General features: G+C 42.4%; 1 protein-coding gene across 22 annotated transcripts in view; it reads left to right on the forward strand.

Moving 5' to 3' along the window:
- Positions 1 to 17,946, forward strand: part of adgrb2 (adhesion G protein-coupled receptor B2) — a 191,960-nt gene that overhangs the window by 158,917 nt on the left and 15,097 nt on the right. For 16 of the 22 annotated variants that reach the window (XR_004213002.1, XR_004213003.1, XM_031854094.1 and 13 more), the window contains 9 exons: positions 2,596 to 2,695; positions 3,225 to 3,296; positions 5,580 to 5,672; positions 9,118 to 9,157; positions 9,531 to 9,545; positions 11,410 to 11,582; positions 11,796 to 12,509; positions 15,356 to 15,391; positions 17,509 to 17,622. Coding sequence is in view for 20 of the 22 variants with exons in the window: in XM_031854094.1 (XP_031709954.1) it covers positions 2,596 to 2,695; positions 3,225 to 3,296; positions 5,580 to 5,672; positions 9,118 to 9,157; positions 9,531 to 9,545; positions 11,410 to 11,582; positions 11,796 to 12,509; positions 15,356 to 15,391; positions 17,509 to 17,622 (1,357 nt within the window). In the remaining 2 variants the exon portion in view is untranslated. The remainder of the gene's footprint in view (positions 1 to 2,595; positions 2,696 to 3,224; positions 3,297 to 5,579; positions 5,673 to 9,117; positions 9,158 to 9,530; positions 9,546 to 11,409; positions 11,583 to 11,795; positions 12,510 to 15,355; positions 15,392 to 17,508; positions 17,623 to 17,946) is intronic. The other 6 variants (XM_031854110.1, XM_031854112.1, XM_031854109.1 and 3 more) reach the window with 4 other exon arrangements.

Below are 17,946 nucleotides of genomic sequence, written 5' to 3' on the forward strand. Positions count from 1 at the left end.
CTCTCTCTCTCTCTCTCTCTCTCTCTCTCTCTCTCTCTCTCTCTCTCCCTCTCTCTCTGTCTCTTCCTCTCCATCATCCTCTCTTACTCCTCCATCCTTTTAATCTCGGTCTGTCGGTAGTGATGCAGGATGAAATTCAGACTTGGATGAAAAAAAAAAACTAAAGAAATGGAAAAAGCCTTCACTGCAAGCCATCACTATTTAATGAGAGCATGTTTTGATCCAAAGTGGATTCTCCTCAGGTCATGCAGAGCAAACGTGACCTGTGTCACACAGTGTTTGTGAATCATTTTTAGAGTTTGTTTTAACTTGTTTTTAGTGCAGTATTGCAGAGGCTTAACACACCAGGGCAGTTAAATGTCAGGAATAATGCATTGCACTGTGCTGCATTATAAATGTGGCTCTCATTATATTCGGTAATGTGGTGAACTGTCATATCGGTTTCACCCCCTTAAGATGGTGTTCACAGTGAACACATCATATTTCAGATATATCAGTTCAGCAAGGGAATGAAGAAACACTGGCAAAGCATTTAAGGAGTGTAACCTACCAACAGTATTACATATATATAATGGAGTTGCATGCATTTAAATTGTTCTGCTTAGAGCATCTTTCAGAATTTGTAGTGAACACATCTTAGGGAGACCAATGATGAAATGCATTGTCTAATTGTTCTGAGTGTAGTAGTCTGAAAATGTATTCTGGATGACTTGCGGGGGTTGTGGAGTTGAAAAGGTCAAATGACACATGCTATAATCCAATGTTTTTGGAACTTTTAGTCCCACTAAAAGTCCTAATATCTTGGCTTGTTTTTGCACGTTTTCTTTTATCCATATCTAATAGTGCACATTATACTAGCTCTGTTAGTACTGCTTGCTATGAGCCGCCATGCTCACCGTCGACATGTTGAGACCCGTTGAGAGTCAGCCAAAAATGCTCCAAAACCCAGATCTTGCAATTTTAAAGAATGTTGCAGTCTCCCTACCAGCATCTCCTATTGGGTCTGGACATGTTCAAAGGTGCTACTATAGTGTAACAAGAAAAAGACAGATGTTATTTTTGCAATCTTAATAAAAGCCTTGTTGTCATGGTTTCTTCTTCAGAGCAGCATATCTGTTAATGAAAGACCCTCCTTCCGTTTTACTCTTGCAAACAATGCTTTGCTTGGTAACTATGTCCTTGTGCAAATCTTTCATTATGGCTTTGTGTTTACTTTGGAAGAGCGCTCTGTTAAAAGTAGGAACTCTGTGTTTGGTTGTGTTGTTTCACGATTGAACGCTAATGGGATGAAATTGCCTATTTGCAGTAACAAGTTTGCATCAGTTACCTGTCGTCCCTGAGAAGACACAGGGCCATTATTGACTTTCTTTCACACGGCTTTTCTGATCTCAGATCCACCTACATCTTTGCCAAATACATATGGTCTATCATTAAATAGATCATTTATGTTCATATCACTGCACTTCTACCATCTGTTTGCAGTATATTGTTTATTTGGGAAGTCCCTCAAATAATCTGCTTACGGAAATCCTAGTGTGAAATCGTAATATTTCTGTGTTTACGGAAATAGCATTCAAACACAAGAATTCAGCTTAAATAATGCTGGTATTACACACTCCCTTATTCTCTGTATCATTATTATATAGTAGTAAGCCTGGTCTATTCATACCAAAGTGTCTTGATAAAGCTCTTCAAGACTATAACTTCGGAATTAATTTCCAGAAAGCGAAAACCACCATTTAAAAGTGTGACAAAATATGCTCTCCCCATATTTCCTTCCATCCTTATGCCTTTGTAGAAATTTAAAATACAGCCGCTCATTAAAAAAACACTTATTATGTATGACGAGGTACACTTGCGGTATTACAGAGTGTATTTTTCACATATAGGCTGTACTGAACCATATTGTGTGGTTAAAAAACACAGTCAACAACAGCTGGAAAGTTTACACATTAACACGAGCACAGCTTTGGCTTTACTGCTCTATTTTCTCTTTTATTCATTGCCTTGGACATGCACCTGTTAAAGGGGCGTGCATATTTCTCCGTGTAGTCAGTCTGTCAGACTGACGGTTATAAAACCAGCAATATGTGCTCAAACAGCATGAACATTTTAAATTGGTGTCTGACTCCATAGAGTTACAGATGCACACGTATACACACACACACACTGACTCCGCAGAAGCCCGCATGTCAGTACTTGTCAGTGGCCTGTCTTCCCCGTCTGTGTTGGCCCTATCGTCTCACAGTCCACCAACATGACACTTGCGTGCGCATCAACCATGTAATTGTGAGCAATTGTCAGTCTCGTAACTACATGTATCTACATGATCACACAACATCTTCCACTTTTCAGTTGAGGTATTAACTGTGATCCAAACCCTTTTTGTGCCAATCGGCTTCAAATTGCCCACCATTGACTCTAAGAATGATCTGTGTGAGTGTGTGTGTCTGTGTGTGTGGGTGAGAAATTGAGTTATGTGACTTACCAAAACCGGCTGGTCTGGTTTGAGACTGAACCCTTTGTTACTTCTCCTTCTTTCCCCTCCTGTGCCCCCCCTCTCTGTGTCTGCATCGCTGTCTCTTTCTCTGGCAGGGCGTCTCTGTGGAGCTCCTGCGTGGTTCTCCCCCTGTTAGCATTAACCTGGATGTCAGCAGTGCTGGCCATAACCGACCGGCGCTCCACACTCTTCCAGGTGATGTATCTCAGTAACACTTGTGGACGCTCACACACCAACAAATATACACCTGTGATGCATGACTTGGCTGATCAGTGTTTCTCTAGTGATCATTGAGTCATTTCACTACAGTATTAACACAGGGTATGACATTACAGTGGTTGGAGTGCCTTAGAGATGCCACAATATTTATTTCTTTTTTTCTGAGCATTTTTCACACCTCGTCTTTTCACCGCATCAAAGGCAACATTTACAATAACAAAAAAAATGTATATTCCGTTTCTAACTGTATAAAATCAGGAAGATCTAGAAGTCAACCAGCAAGGTTGTCTAGGTAACACAATACACTTTCTTCCTAAAATTGTTCTGCATAATGTAAGCAGCCGTATGCTGACAGCTTTTTGTGGTTAGCTGTTCCACATTAGAATGGCTTTTATGTAGGGAAAACAGTAAAAATGTCATAATAACTTTAAAGGGGGTGCTGTAGTTTAGGTTTGAGACCCACTACGGCAATAATTCACAAGCAAATATTTCTTGTCTCCTCCAGGTGCTCTTTGCCGTCTTTGACTCTGTCCAAGGTTTTGTCATCATCACTGTCCACTGTGCTATGCGCCGAGAGGTGAGTCCGGTTTCCTCCTCCTGCTAAGCCGCCGTGTGGATCCCAGACACATTGAGCTCATACATTCTTAAATCAGCACCACTAAGTGACCTCACCCGACATTCACTGCCTTCGACAGGTGGGATTCGTGTTCGCAAATGTCACGTTAGTTTCCGGGTCAGTCTGAAGTCACGGCAGTACACAGGCCAATCAGACATGAGAGGGATTAGCACGGTATTTATGTCCTATGTTGCAGTGCTTCGTCGCCATAATGCAGTATGATAGTGCAGTATTGTCCGTCTGATCCAAGGCTGCTTTAAGGAGCTTACCAAGATGCTGTATGGAATAAGACTCTAAGTCCCTAACTAATACCCCTAGTGCCTTTTATGCCACAGGCTTTGCTGTGCCCCCGGGGATGCAGAATTTTAAACTCATTGTCTACATACATGTAGTCATGCCCTTGAGACAGACATTTACACACACACACACACACACACACACACACACACACACACACACACATTTGTCCATGGTCTAACTCACGATTGCACTTGCTACAATTAATAGATTTACAATGTCATCAGTTTTCCATGAATGTGTTGCTGATGCATGTACACCACACACAGACTACCCTATTTCCAAGAGATGATTATGATATTGAATGCACTGCATAGTGTAAGTGAATTCTGAAATGCTTGGAATGCTTAGCTGCATCAAATCAATATCACAAAAGCGGCAGGGATCAGGGTACAGTAAATCCAGGAATTATTTATTGTAAATGTATGAAAAGCCCCTGCATAAATCCTTCGCAGCTGCTGAACAACAGGCAGAGTGGTGCGGCACATCGAAGGGAGGGGGGGAGGGGGGAGGAGAGGAACAAGGCGGAGAATTAGGAAGCATTACGGGGGAAAACAAGAGGGAAGGCAGTGTAAAGGGTGATGTTATGTGAAGTAAAGTACAGACAGAAAACGTGCCGCGCAGTGCTCCTTGATAGCGCTCGTTGTATGTGAAGGTGCTGCAGTGGCACAGGTGGCCTGCTGAGTCGAGGAGAAGGTGAACGAACGAACATCTGCAGTTTTAACAGGAGCTGTGATTTGGAGGCAGCAGCAGAGGAGAGATGTGAAAGATAAGGTATATTGTGAGAAAGGGGTGACAAAGGGACTTAGTTAAGTGAGGAGAGGAAGGAGTGTGGAACACAAATTGCATGCAGAGATCTGTGGGGAAAAAAAAAAAAAACATCATTCAAGAGCGAAGCAGGGGGATGATAGTAGGGGAGGAAGAAATAAAGATGAAGGTGGAGAGAGAGGTATGGACACAGAGGGGCTCTTCACTTTGAAGTCAGAATGAGCTACATTGCCAACAGACACTCACACCAACAGAGAGCGGGGAACAAATGCCGCCGAGGATGAGTGTGGACATAAAGAGAAGAGACGGATGGAAAGAAACAATGGAGGCAATACCCCAGCCCATGCAGTATTAATCCGACATGGATTCTTCCCCAATCCACTACATCCTTAGCGGCACACACACATACATACAGATGAGACCACCCAGCGAGATTGAATATGCTCTCATTCCCTCTTGCAATGCTTCTTACACGAGCACTCTTGTTTCCGCCCATAAGATTCTTATGGGATTTGACAGCAGCAACATTGAGAAATGGTGTTGCTCCTCGGCAAGTTACCAGGGTATCTATAATACAAAGCCTGATGTGGGAAAAGAATCTCGAAGTTGGTTGTGAAACATAATGCACAGGGATCCATTCGATTTCAACTGCGTTATAAGATCTCAACCTTTGACGGTGGGCTGGTGTGTATTTGCATAGATGCCGCATATAGGAGGAAAAAGGAAACCAGTGACAGTGGAAAGGCCCACGGGTTAGAATATCTATACACTGTGCTGTTGCTTTTAATTTGGACTAAGTGCCACTGATCTCACAGGCCACTTTGAAGAGCTGCTGTGTGCTTTCTTTACCAACAGTCAGTTCCACTGACTGTTACATAAGCTACAAGCTGAGCTACGTTGTGAAGAATATAGCTTTTCCGTTTACTTTCATTTTTACGTAATTTAGTATTCACTGAACATCTGTCATTGCAGAAATAAAGACGAAGAATATAAAATGTCTGAGGGAGTGAGTTCCCCATGCTCCATTTACCAAACTAACTAAAGTAAAAGTTCCTCCACTAACCTCCACTTTCCTTTGCATCCTGCCTTCCTTTTCTTCATCATTCTTTTCCCCCTCCTACTTTTCCTCTCTATAATAATAATCCTCCCCCCCCCCATTCTCTTATTCTGCCCCTTCAGGTGCAGGATGCGGTGCGCTGTAGGATGGGGGGATGTAAAGACGACAGCGAAAACTCGCCAGACTCCTGCAAGAATGGACAGGTGCAGATCATGGTGAATAGCATTCCATTTCACCCCACATTGCAAACCATTAGCCTCGGGCTAAAGTTAACCAGGCTGGAGCTTTCTAGAAGCTTCAGCTCCAATAGCAATAAGCATGATTGCTATTAGTGCCCAAACTCATACCTGGCTCTCTTCATTATTGTCCATGTATTATGCATCTTCAAATTTTATTTTCCAAAAATGTTTGATTTCATTCACCGTAGAAATGCAATAACTCTCCCAGCCTGAGACTAACTTCCTATAGTGCCATAACGGGAAATGAAAAGTTAACAACAAATACGATCTCTGTAGCAATATCTTGCTTGAATTTATAGCGATGCATTTAACATTCTCGGTGTGTGTGGACTTTGGGACAAAATGTTTATACTGCCCACAGTGTTTCATGTATTAGCAAATCAAACACTTCAGCACTTTTATTGACTTTTAACCTAAGCTTCTTCCTCTGTATTTTGAAGAGCACAGAGCTCCCGTAACGTTATTGTTGTTCCAAAATGTGGCTAATAGTGTGATAAATCATATATAGACTTGATCTGCCCCGCCAACGTCAGTACAGTTACAGAGCAACGCTCTTCCCTTTATTTCTCCCTCAGACCTGTTTGCGGTAACGGTTATGGCTTTCTGAACGCCCCGTGAGGTTATCAAGATTAAACTTTAGAGCCATCATTCTGCTCAGGGAAGCCATAATGACACATTCTCTGTCTCTGTTTTCATAACCGAGAGGAACAGTAACTGCGCTTAAGTTTCGGTTAAACGTATTATTATCATACACACTATGCCAACTATTGCTCTACAGCTTGAAGTTCTCTCGAAATGTGTATGACTTTGAGGAAATCTTCTCAGATGGCACATATGCATGGAGGACTGGCGTATTAACGAAACAATACCCTTGAGAATATTAATTGTGATGGATTATTTGGTGAAGCTGCCACCAGTCGGGCCGTTTCGCCAACATAATTCCACTCAGGTGTTCTTGCTTCATTCACTGGGAATCTCATTAGAATGTTGAACCCCTAACATGTACAGACAGTATAAAGATGTAGAACTGTAGCCACACCTTCTTGAATCAAAGCCATCTTTAAATAGCTAATCTCTGATTAAAACTCAGGACTGTCCTCTACAAAACTGGTTATATTTCTGCCTGAAACATTTATGTTTTCCATGAATTTGTTTTACACCATCAGAAGTGTCCAAATGTGAGCTACTGTGGGCAGCAGTGTGGCTGTCCGCGTTGCGGCACTTCCCCGTGCCACCCACAGCAGTTCCCACCGACGGCCCACCAGGCATGCCAGCAAGCCTGTTACCACAGTCTTCCTCGCAGCAACCACAACCACGGGCTAGAGCACAGCCACGCCCTCAGCCACGCACATGAGCATAACCACATCCTGAACAATACCCACAACCATGCTTATAACCATAACCATGCCCACAACCACATCGGCAGCCAACCAGTATGTCACCTCTCGTAAATTAATCCGTCAGTATGAATAGTAAAACCCATAGATGGAGAAAGGTGGAATCTGTAAAACAATATTTTTGCAACAAATGGGAGCAATTAGTAAAGGAATGCTTCGACATTTTGAAAGACACACTTATTTGCTTTATTTCAAAGAGTTAAATGAGAAGATGGATACTACTTTCATTCTTTTACGCTGGAGCTACAGCCAGCAGCTGGTTAGCTTAGTTCATCACAAAGACTGGAAAAGGTAATTAACATGTTGTATCTTGTTTTTTTAATCTGAAAAAAAGGAGATTATGGTTTAAAGGGGGTTATATGCTGACGACTTCAGAAGGTCACTGCTCCCGACCAGACCAGGCCAGGCTAGTTCCAAAAATGAGAGTGGTATCAATCTCACCATCTGGGGCAAGAAAGCGAACAGAATTATTAACCCAAAATGTCAAACTATTCCTTTAACCAAAAAAAAAATGATTGCATCAAATTTAGTTTTGTTTTGATTACATATTGCACCTTTAAATCTTAGTTTGAATAGCTGTGATGTATAAATAGAAACTAGTTATTCTACTATAGCGAGGTAGCAAACCTTGTCTTTGGCCATTTATAATTGATTTAGGAGCCTCGTCAAGAATGCTGTATATTATAGGGTGTTTACTCAACTCAGTCAATGGCACTCAACAATAGGACTGTGTTCCCTTGTGGTGTTTTTACCTAACAGTGGATGACTCACTGTACTTAACCTGTGAGGCTGTTGCAGAGAGAGTGTATTATAGTTAAGATAAGGATGATTTGTTTTTCTCAATTTGGATGGCAGGGAGGGACTGAGAGAAAAAGAGAGAGGACTTTTCATATCCTCATCCTGCTATTTAGTAGAGACCCATTTATGGTGCTGCGGGTGATTTTCCTACTAAGAGCTTTTCCGCTCCTCTGAGACCTTTACACATTCTCTCCTTCTCTCTTTCAGTTTTTCATTTCCCCCCCTTGCTTCTCTCGTTGCCTGTGTGGCGTGCCCAAACTGTCTAAAATCTGTAGTTTATTATCCAAACAAAGGCTTTGTAAATGAATCCCGCCGAGGACAGGAGGATGCTGTATGGTGAGAGAAGGGAGGACCACAACTGCATAGCAATAAGCTTCTCTTTCACTAAAGTTTTGGAAACTTGAGTGGTGGCCATTTTGGAAACACCACTTCTTCATTCAACCCACCAGCCTTTGGGTTTGAGAGTGATTCTCAACCCCACGGAGTAGTGCCACCCTGCTTTCCTCAAGTGAATTATAGCTCAAAGCAGCAATAAACATCAGATTTTGATAACTTATCTACATTAAATCAGAATATTAATTGCGGGGTGAAGCTCTGTGTGGATGCTTGTGTTTTGGTCGTCAGTCATTTGGATTATTACGTTATGTATTTCATTTGTTTTTCAGTCCATAAAAAGCTAGGCTGGAACACACCAAAGTTTTGCTTCAACTGGCACAGCAGATAATAGTTTTGCTGCAGTGAAAATGTCTGTCCGTTTGCATTCAGACGATAGCGAGGTGACTGATGAGGCATGCAGTAGCATTACATACCTGGCAAAACACCACAGCGTTCTGCTCCTCTCTTTTTAAAACTGTATTTGGGTCTGCTGCCGGGAACTGATGCACATCATGAACAAAGTAGCAGTGTGTGCCATCACACAGAAGTGTCTGTTCTTTTTCGGTTTGAAAAGGCTTTTGGACAAATTCACTATGAAGAAATGAAAACTGAACATTTCTGTGTCTCGTTCGCGGAGGGCATTACTAATTGACTGGGTTGTAAAGTGTTAACATGGCAACATATCATATCCTTGTCTTTAGTGTGAAATTACAGTAGAGCATCATAGTCATTGGATGCAGCATAACCATTCGGGATCCAGTCACTCGTAAGAACTGTGCCTTTATCGATGCGGTGAATGTAACGACACTCATTGCCTTTCCTCTCTTCCTACCCCCGCCTCCCTCTCTCAGACGGATTTTGAAAAGGATGTGGATTTGGCGTGTCAAACAGGTGAGCTCTCCCTTTCACCTGATTTCCCTTTCTCCCTTCGTCCAACACAGGAGAGTTGCATTGCCGAAGAGGCAGTGGAGAGTTGTAACTTACCTCGCTGCTTTACATGTTGATAAAATGACAGTTGTGCACAAATCATTATGCCTTATCAATCACTCTGAATCTGCCCAATAACTGTTCAGCGAGCATAAGTTTTGATGAGGCTGTGTTTAATTGTGCATGATAATAACACATTCCTCAGCGTGTTCGGGCCGGGTTTCACTCACCGCTGACAGTGGTCATGTGTGTGAGCGTTTGGATGTGTTGCAATTGTACCACAACATGTTGTGCTTTGAAATATTAACACAGTCACTTTCCCCCTCCACCCTTGCAGAGAGAGGACACCCATGTAAGTGTTGCACCAAATTGACCTTTTTAAACACTGCCTGGTCCGTCCCTGGACTTAAATAATTCCTATAGACGAATCTGGGTTGCAGGTGGAAGTAAAGAAGCCGCCATAACTGCAGTGGCACTTGGCTTGTAAACACAATTATATTGTCTGTAAAGAACTTCACTTCTCCAGCAATTTTGCCAACAAATCTGCCAAATGTATCCTGGAGAACCTTTTCAATAAAATGTACAAAATATAAACCCAGCATATCTATAGCTCATTGGTACTTTCTTACTTTTTCTGGGTGAAATTCCACTTGTACAGTAGTAGTATCTCCTGAATTGCTTCTGATTACAATGCAAGAAATCATGGAGTGATGATTTACATCAGAAGCAAGCAAGTAATTCATTCAGGGTCTAAGCTAGTTATTCCGCACAGCATTTTGATATCCACTCTGCGGAGGATGGACAGTAGCAGTACGTTAATGCAAAAGTGTTTTGCCCCAAAGGCTGTGTAATAATTAATAATATGTGACTTTCACATTCAAACATGACTAGCTTTATTTGTTATAGGGGATGGATGCTGATGGTGATCAACCCAAAACGTCTCTGCTTTCACTGTCAGTGTAAAAATGTTCCGTTGAACTATGCCACTGCAGTAATGGCTGTGGCGCTTGAAAGCGCAACAACATAAAACAACTGCCAGATTTGTCTATAGATCATTCTCTGGGTCTCCACTGTTGAATGCAGATGTGAAGGGATCAGATTTGTTCAAACTTGTCCAGTCCTTTAAAATCGCTTTGCACCAAACAGACTGTAAAGCAGGAGATAGCTAGGTTCTGTACTCAGCCAGTTGTCCTTGCTGGTATGCAGACTGGTAAGCTGGATCCAGCTTAAATTTTGGATAAAACGCGTAGCTTGACATTTTGTCACATCAATGCTGTTAACATAAACATGGACTGTGATGCATGCTTTGCTCTAGAATTGGATTTTTGGGGCCACAGAGTGAATCTTTTCTCCTCTGATGCTGACAGAAGGAGCATGATATCTAGCATGAATTTCCAAATGGTTTGGAGTTGTGTTTCATTGTGAAGATAGATTGATGTCAGTTGTGAATTAACTTAGCGTCTCATCAGCATGCCGCATTTAATTTTTGGAGTAGCTATTCTAGAAATGTATAGTATTCTGTTTGTAGTTTCCACCCGCAACAACATGCATGAATGCTAACCCAAAGCCATGTAAGTAGTTTTATGTTCTGCTTTTATTTACACTGTTGTGAATAAAAAAAACAGGCCCTCATACAGAAATACACATTTATATATACACATGTATTCGGGAACATAAATGCACACAGAATCTCACACACAGGGTATAATACGCTGGTAAGCAAAATATGGGCCAGGAGTCGATAGCAAGGGAATTTTGCTCCATTTCATTTGAAGCACACAGCATTTTGCACTCAGGCTCTATCTCCAAGCTAATAAATATCCTGGCTCACCGGCAAATCTCGAGATGGAGCAAGACTTAAGGTCACAGTGTCGGAGACGAACTCATCTTAATTACTGTCAACCATATCAGCACAAATTGAGAAGTGAAACTTTTCTTTGGAGATGCAATCTGTCTCACAGCTACTACAAAGCTGAAAACAAACGTCAGTACCACAACCTGATTTATGTTTATGTTTTGCCTATCTCTGTCAACTGTCTTTTGTTTGGCATAAATTATATCAATACATTACCATTCAATATCCACTTATTTTTATTATCCCTTTACCTCACTCATAATCTCTTCACTTCTTCTTCTTTTCTTACTTTGATCAACTACCCAAACCCCCATATCTCATGCCTATCCTCCGCTGTCTTGCTGTTTCCTTGGCCCTCTAGTTATATTCAAAGAGGTGAACGCCTGTAACCCTGCCACCATCACTGGGACCCTTTCCCGCATCTCCCTGGATGATGAGGATGATCCCAAGCTGGCAGCCCATCAGGAGGGGGGAGTTGGGCTCAACTTCAGCTCCCTCCCCGGGAACATCCCCCCACCCAACCTCATCGTACAGGCAAGGAATTGATGTTGACATTGACTGACCAATTGGATGATCAGTGTCGTGCTCTGCTGAACTTTTCCGTCCAAAAGCTAAAAAGCCGAGCAGCTAACAAGTGAAAATGTTTAATCTTGCAACAGAAAGTTATCTGTTGAGATTATCTAAAATAAGATCATCTTGCTTTTAGGAAATACTTGTAAAACTGAAACTTTTTTTTTTTCCCACAAGGTTCCAACTCTCGGCGGCCTCAATGAGCTGAGCGAGACGCCCCTCAAGAAGGAGCTAAACGTAGATCAGCAGAGACAACAGGGGCAGCAACGCAGTGGCGCTCCAATCTACCTGTGCACCGAGAGTGGCCTGGGCTGGGCTCGACCACCCACTTCCTCCAACACCTCCCAGGACGGAAGTGCCGGAAGTGGGGGAAGCGGAGGGGGAGGAGGAAGTGGAGGAGGCGGGGAGGGAGACTACATGGTCTTACCTCGTAGGACGGTCAGTCTCAAACCTCCAGCGCCCTCCTCTCAAGGAGGAGGCCTGGGACTGGGGTGCGAGGACAAGCCTCTCAACATCGCAGTGGAGGATCCTCCCTTCCCCCCGCCTCCCTCACCCTTGACCCTCCACCCAGCTGAAAGTGAGGCGTACCCGGCGGATTTTGTGCCGTCGAGTGTGGGCGACATGAACATCGCCATGAACCTCAACCGCTCCTATGGGACGATCAAAACCATGCCCCACGGGCACGGCCACATGATGGCTCAAGGTGGTCTTGTACACTCCCACGGAGGACACATGCACTCCCACGGGCATTCGCTCCAGCTGAAGCAGGGCCAGAGGCCGTCGGTCAGACAGATTCTAACAGGGGGAACCACAGTGGAGAGAACCAGGACCCTGCCACGCAACCTGGGCAGCACCAATGCCAACAGCAGCCTCTCAGCAGGATCCCTGGAGGTGGGTAAGAGGTTGAGGGAAGGAGAGTTTCCCAGTGGTGGTGCATCTTATTCATAATGTCCACCTTTCACTTGAGCAAACACTCAATGCACTTGATGTGCGTGGTTATATAAGTGAAGTTGTGGTGCTGGAATGGAAGAGAGGCGAGGAAAGAAACTAAGGGGGAGAAGAGTTCTCTGCAGAAAGAATCAACCTATTTAATGTGACATTAAAGGATTTTAAACACATTTTTAAAATAATTTTAACAAGAAAAATGTGAATGACCCCATTTGCTTCTAATGTAGTGTCACTTAGGTCAAGAAAGTAATTGATAAACAAACATATTTGCATTGGGAACAACTAGTTTAATCAATCAACATTTATTTTAAACTTGAGAAAAATAAAAAGTATGATTCACTACTTAAACTCACTAAATGAATTGTTGTGGGGTAAGTTAGAATATAGGGAAGGAAGATGCCATTGTGGCCTTCAAACAGCAATGTCTAATACATTGTCTCTGATATACAGAAACAATATGTCCAACACACTGCGATAATAGCACAGCCGTGTGCTTCAGAACAAGTCTGCTTTGACAACTGCTATTATTTGCAGCTATTCATCGCCGCTCACTGAGACAATGAGCTTTAAAATGAGTTATTCTCTTAATGACAGACAGCTTCTTCTTTGTATACTGTGTTTGATGTGTGTGTAAAGTGTGTGTGTGTGTGTGTGTGTGTGTGTGTGTGTGTGATACCCCCTCCTAACTGTACAAGGTGGCACAGCAGATGGACTGAGACAGACAGGATCAGAGGAAATGCCCTATAGTGAATGTCTTTCAGCCCAGCTTCATTTTACACAAACAACACATTGACATACACACAAAAGCAAGCACAGGATAACATGGACACATAAACACACGCATACACCAACACACACTTTGGATCTTCCCCGAATGGCATCTTGCTGACTCACAAGGTTGATTTAAGAGATGGAAGCGACACTTTCACCGAAAAGTGCAGATGCTTCATTTAGTGCTGAGGACATTAAAGACGAGTCATTAAAACTCATAAAAAAATCAGAAGAGCTACGAGTGCACTCATGAATACCAAAAAAAAAAGAAACCTGGGGGATGTAATTTACTGCCATAATTTCACCCTGTTTGAATATGCTTGATTTCGAGATGGATATCAGAGCATGCCTCTCAAGATTAAATCACAGCAGTGTTTTACTCCCCAATTTAAATATGGTGAGGCATAATGGTGGGATCACGTAAATGTACTCGCAGTGTTCATTTCACTGAGGATTTTTAGTGAGATTCTTGTAAATTTGAACTCTAAATGATCTAGTCAAGGTGTGACAAAGGTTCACAGGGCATATTGTTCTATCATCCTACTGTAGAAACCAGTAGAGTTTGTATGGAAATCAGGCGGCAACCTTAGGTTCTGACGAGTGGAGCCAGCATATAGCATGAAGTTTATTTAGTAAATGATGGTCCCATTTAGAATAAAATAGACCATAAAGCAGAGTTTGCTTCAGGGGAGAGCTGTATACGGCGTCTCTATGTACTGTAACTCCTCCGCATTCCAAATACGGTCCCTTCCATTCACTGGTTGCAAAAAGCCAAGATGGCAACTGCGGTAATCCAAGATGGTGACGGCGAAATCGCCTAACTCGAGGCTTCAAAACGGAAGTCCACAAACCAGTAGGTGATGTCACAATGACTCTGTCCACTTCCTATATAGAGTCTAAGATTGGAATATAATCAGTATCTCGTTACAACAAAATGTTGGCTGTAGAGGTGAAGTTTCGTATGAATCACTGCATTGAGTGCATGCAAACGAAAGATGATAAAGTAGTGTGTGACTGTGGTTGGCTATAGGACCATCATGCCATCATAACATCAAATCACACGAGGATTCTTTATGAATGTTGTATTAGTGAGTCAATGACTGCTTTATGTGTTTCCACAAAAAAACATGCAATATACTGTCCATGTATATGCATGTTGCATGTCTATCATATTACAAAGCAAACTCAATCACGGAATTCCTCAGTTTAAGGTAAGGATTTTCTGTAGGACAGTGATCGCATTGTGTTTCATGAGCAGTGAAAGTAACAAAGTGAATAGGACATCTCAGAGAGAGAGACTTGCCTCTCTATCTGTTTGCATTCCTTTACCTTTTAAAACCTTGGCTTTCTATAGCATCAGATCAGCAACGCTGCCCTTTCAACGAATGAATACAGCTTTTAACTAACAAAGAGCAGCTCCTCTCACTGCCAAATGTAAATTTGGCAGATGGCGAGAGCCAAAAAGGAAGTCAGAGATTGAATGTAATGCGATGCAATGTCAGGACCAGATGAGTTGGAAATGTCTGCAGCTGTTAAATTGGCGGCTTGTGTGCCACTCACTATAGCTGCACAGGCACTTAAGAGGAGAGTGGTGGGGTCCAAACAAGATTAGAGGATGAAAACCATTCCTCGTATGTTTTTTGTAGCTCTTTTAATCGAAATGTGTCTAACACATTCTACAAAAATAGCAAAGGAGATGATTTATGCCGGGGTTGCAATGATTGTATTTGAGAGTATGTGAGCTGAGAAATTATTGTTTCATTCCAATTCTGGGTTATTCCACTTCACTAATCTCATTACGTTGAAATAGACTGGATAATTTGCTTTTTGCCTTGACATTTGTAAGAATATCTTTATCTGTGTTGGGCAGCCAGTGCATATTAGCCTTCCTCTTGTTACTAAACAATGGCACTGAGAGATCCACATATCATTGAGATAGCTAGGTCTTAAGTTAAATAGTGGTGGAGGGGTTTGTTATTGATGCTTTCTTCTCTCCCCCTGCCCCCCTCCTCTTCCAGAGGAAAAGAGTACGGTACTCTGAGCTGGACTTTGAGGTAAGATCTCGGACCTCATCCCCTGTCATCAGCCTGTCCCCGCTTTCTTGTGCTTCTGCCAGGACTTGAGTAACGCATAGAGGAGCAAAACGCATTGCTAAACCCCTCCCTTCGCACATCTGTCTCCCTTGCATTTAGAACTATGGACTGTTTCAGACCTACCTTACATAGTATGCTGTTTCTCCAACAATGGCCTTAAATCCATCCTTACCCATCATCTGTCTTAATTGAATAATTTGTATCAATGAAAACATCCCACTGACATGTACAATCAAATCAAAAAATGCTGTCATGTCATGGTGGGGGTCCTGGTTGAAGAAACAGCAAAGTAGAGTGCTTCTTGTGTCTGAATGAATACAAATAATCCAGTTATGGGTCAAAAACGTATGTGGCTGTAGCTGATTGGTTGGTTATATCTCTTGGAATAACATGATTTGACATTGAGTGAGTATGCTCGTGTTTAGAATGACTTGGGTGTTCTGTGAATCTCCAGTCTCTATCGAGTATCCCTTAGCAATAACAAACCCTCAATGCTGCTTTTCGCGAGAATTCAGTTTAATTCAGACTGTTGCAAAGACTGGACATTCACCTTCCACCATGGAGATATATTGGAGATATATTTTTCATATAGACGGTACGTGTGGTGACAAGCTACTAACAGTGACTATGTTTACCGTATCTGGCAAATTTACTGGAGAGTCATTTGTGGCCGCTGCATGAATTTAGAACAAGGAAGATTGCCTCTCCGGGTAATCAACTCTTTTCTCATCAATTGACTGTTGACTTTGAGAAAGAGGTTGACGTAGAAGTACCATTAATATAGCGAAGTGTGCACTTCCATGATTTAATGGAGGGTAAACCCATTTCCATCCATGGTTTTTTTTTTGCCCATCCTTCTAGACTGTCAATCTTTTTTTTTACACATACGATATAAACTGCAACATTTGTCATTATTAATAGTTTTAAAGTTAATTAAGAATTTAGTTTTTTTTAGGGGAAATATGTATTCTGAAAACTTAAAGTAGCACTTAAAGCTGGTGAATTCGCAAGAGACACTGAGTTTTAGTTCTCAATATGGGTCAAGGGTCCAGAAATAACCCAGATATTATCAGGGTTCATTTTCAAACTTTGCAAAGCTCCTCCAAAATGATTATGCAACAGTATAACTGGCCAGTACTCCTTTGAATAGATATACTGAGCCATACTTGGAAAATCCTTGAAGTGCTTTATTTTGAAGGTTATGAAGATCACTTGCAGGACTCCATAGTTTACATCGGTTTAATTGGACTTCATTGAAAACAGTAAACCACATGACTCAGTCAAGGAAAACTAAAGCAAGGCAGCAAAAAGCAAGTAACTAGTTAGCGCCTCCTTAGCTGAGCAGAGATGAGAGTGCCCACTCTGAAAAAGCAAGTAACTAGTTAGCGCCTCCTTAGCTGAGCAGAGATGAGAGTGCCCACTCTGAAGTAATTGGAGCCAGTACTAAGCGCCAGTCCTGGCTGGTAAGTCTGCGGTGTGAGTGCTGGCATCTTGCCCCTGTGTCACTTTCAACCTCGCAAGCTGCTTTGACGATTAGCTACTGCTGTGCAGCTCCAGCACTGCCCATTAGCACAGAGAGACAACAGCAGTGGCACTGACAGATGCAGTTTGGTGTCAGAGAATTCAATATCTGGATTTAGCAGTATTCTAAACAGACATATTCAGAACGCAGGGAAGGCAGTTTTTGTCAAATATCACAAGTGCCAGAGTTCAATTTCAGCCCTTCTGTTGGACATTTAATGAGTTAGACAAAATCCTGAGTTAACAGGACCGCCAGCTAGCAGGCACCAGTCTGGAACAATGGCACTCCTGTCAGTCATTGTCACTAAATTTTCACTTAAATGACTCCTCTGCAGCATTCCCAGTTGCCAAATTCTTAGAGACTGAAGAAGTGGATGATGTATGAGCATGAGCCAGCAATCGATCGATCTGTCGGCGTACCCCTCTTATGGCTGGTGTTACCGCAGTCCCTCAGCCTTTTACCCATTACCCTGCCTGCCCCTATATTAGCCCTCTTTTTCTTTTTTTTTGTTTCGATTTGGTTCATTTTTGCTGTCCCTTCCTTTCTTCCCTTCCAGAAAGTGATGCACACTCGCAAAAGACATTCTGAGCTGTACCATGAGCTCAACCACTCGTCCAAGTTCCACACCATAGACAGGTATAGCAGGGACCCAGCCATGTCCACATTCAAGGTAAGAGCATTGCCCAAACGCGGGACGGGAACCCGCTGTACCCATACACCTCCACCCCCTTCCGCACTTCGTCACAACCCTAAGACCCTACAGAATTGACTTCTGCAAGGCTCAAAACTGCACTAGGATGCTTCACAGAAAGTGGTCAGCTGGCTAAATATCATGAGCACTATAGTGACATTGCATTTCATTGTAAATGCAGCTTTTAGATGCAGATTACAGTCCTAAAAATTTGGTAATATACCAGATAAGGAACTTTTGAAAGTGGTTGTATCCATTATGGTGTCCTTTCTTCCAGCCGAATCGCTGCCTTAGAAATAAATT

This window comes from Anarrhichthys ocellatus, unplaced genomic scaffold, assembly GCF_004355925.1.
Source record: "Anarrhichthys ocellatus isolate YVR2014 unplaced genomic scaffold, GSC_Weel_1.0 scaffold14, whole genome shotgun sequence".
NCBI lineage: Eukaryota > Metazoa > Chordata > Actinopteri > Perciformes > Anarhichadidae > Anarrhichthys > Anarrhichthys ocellatus.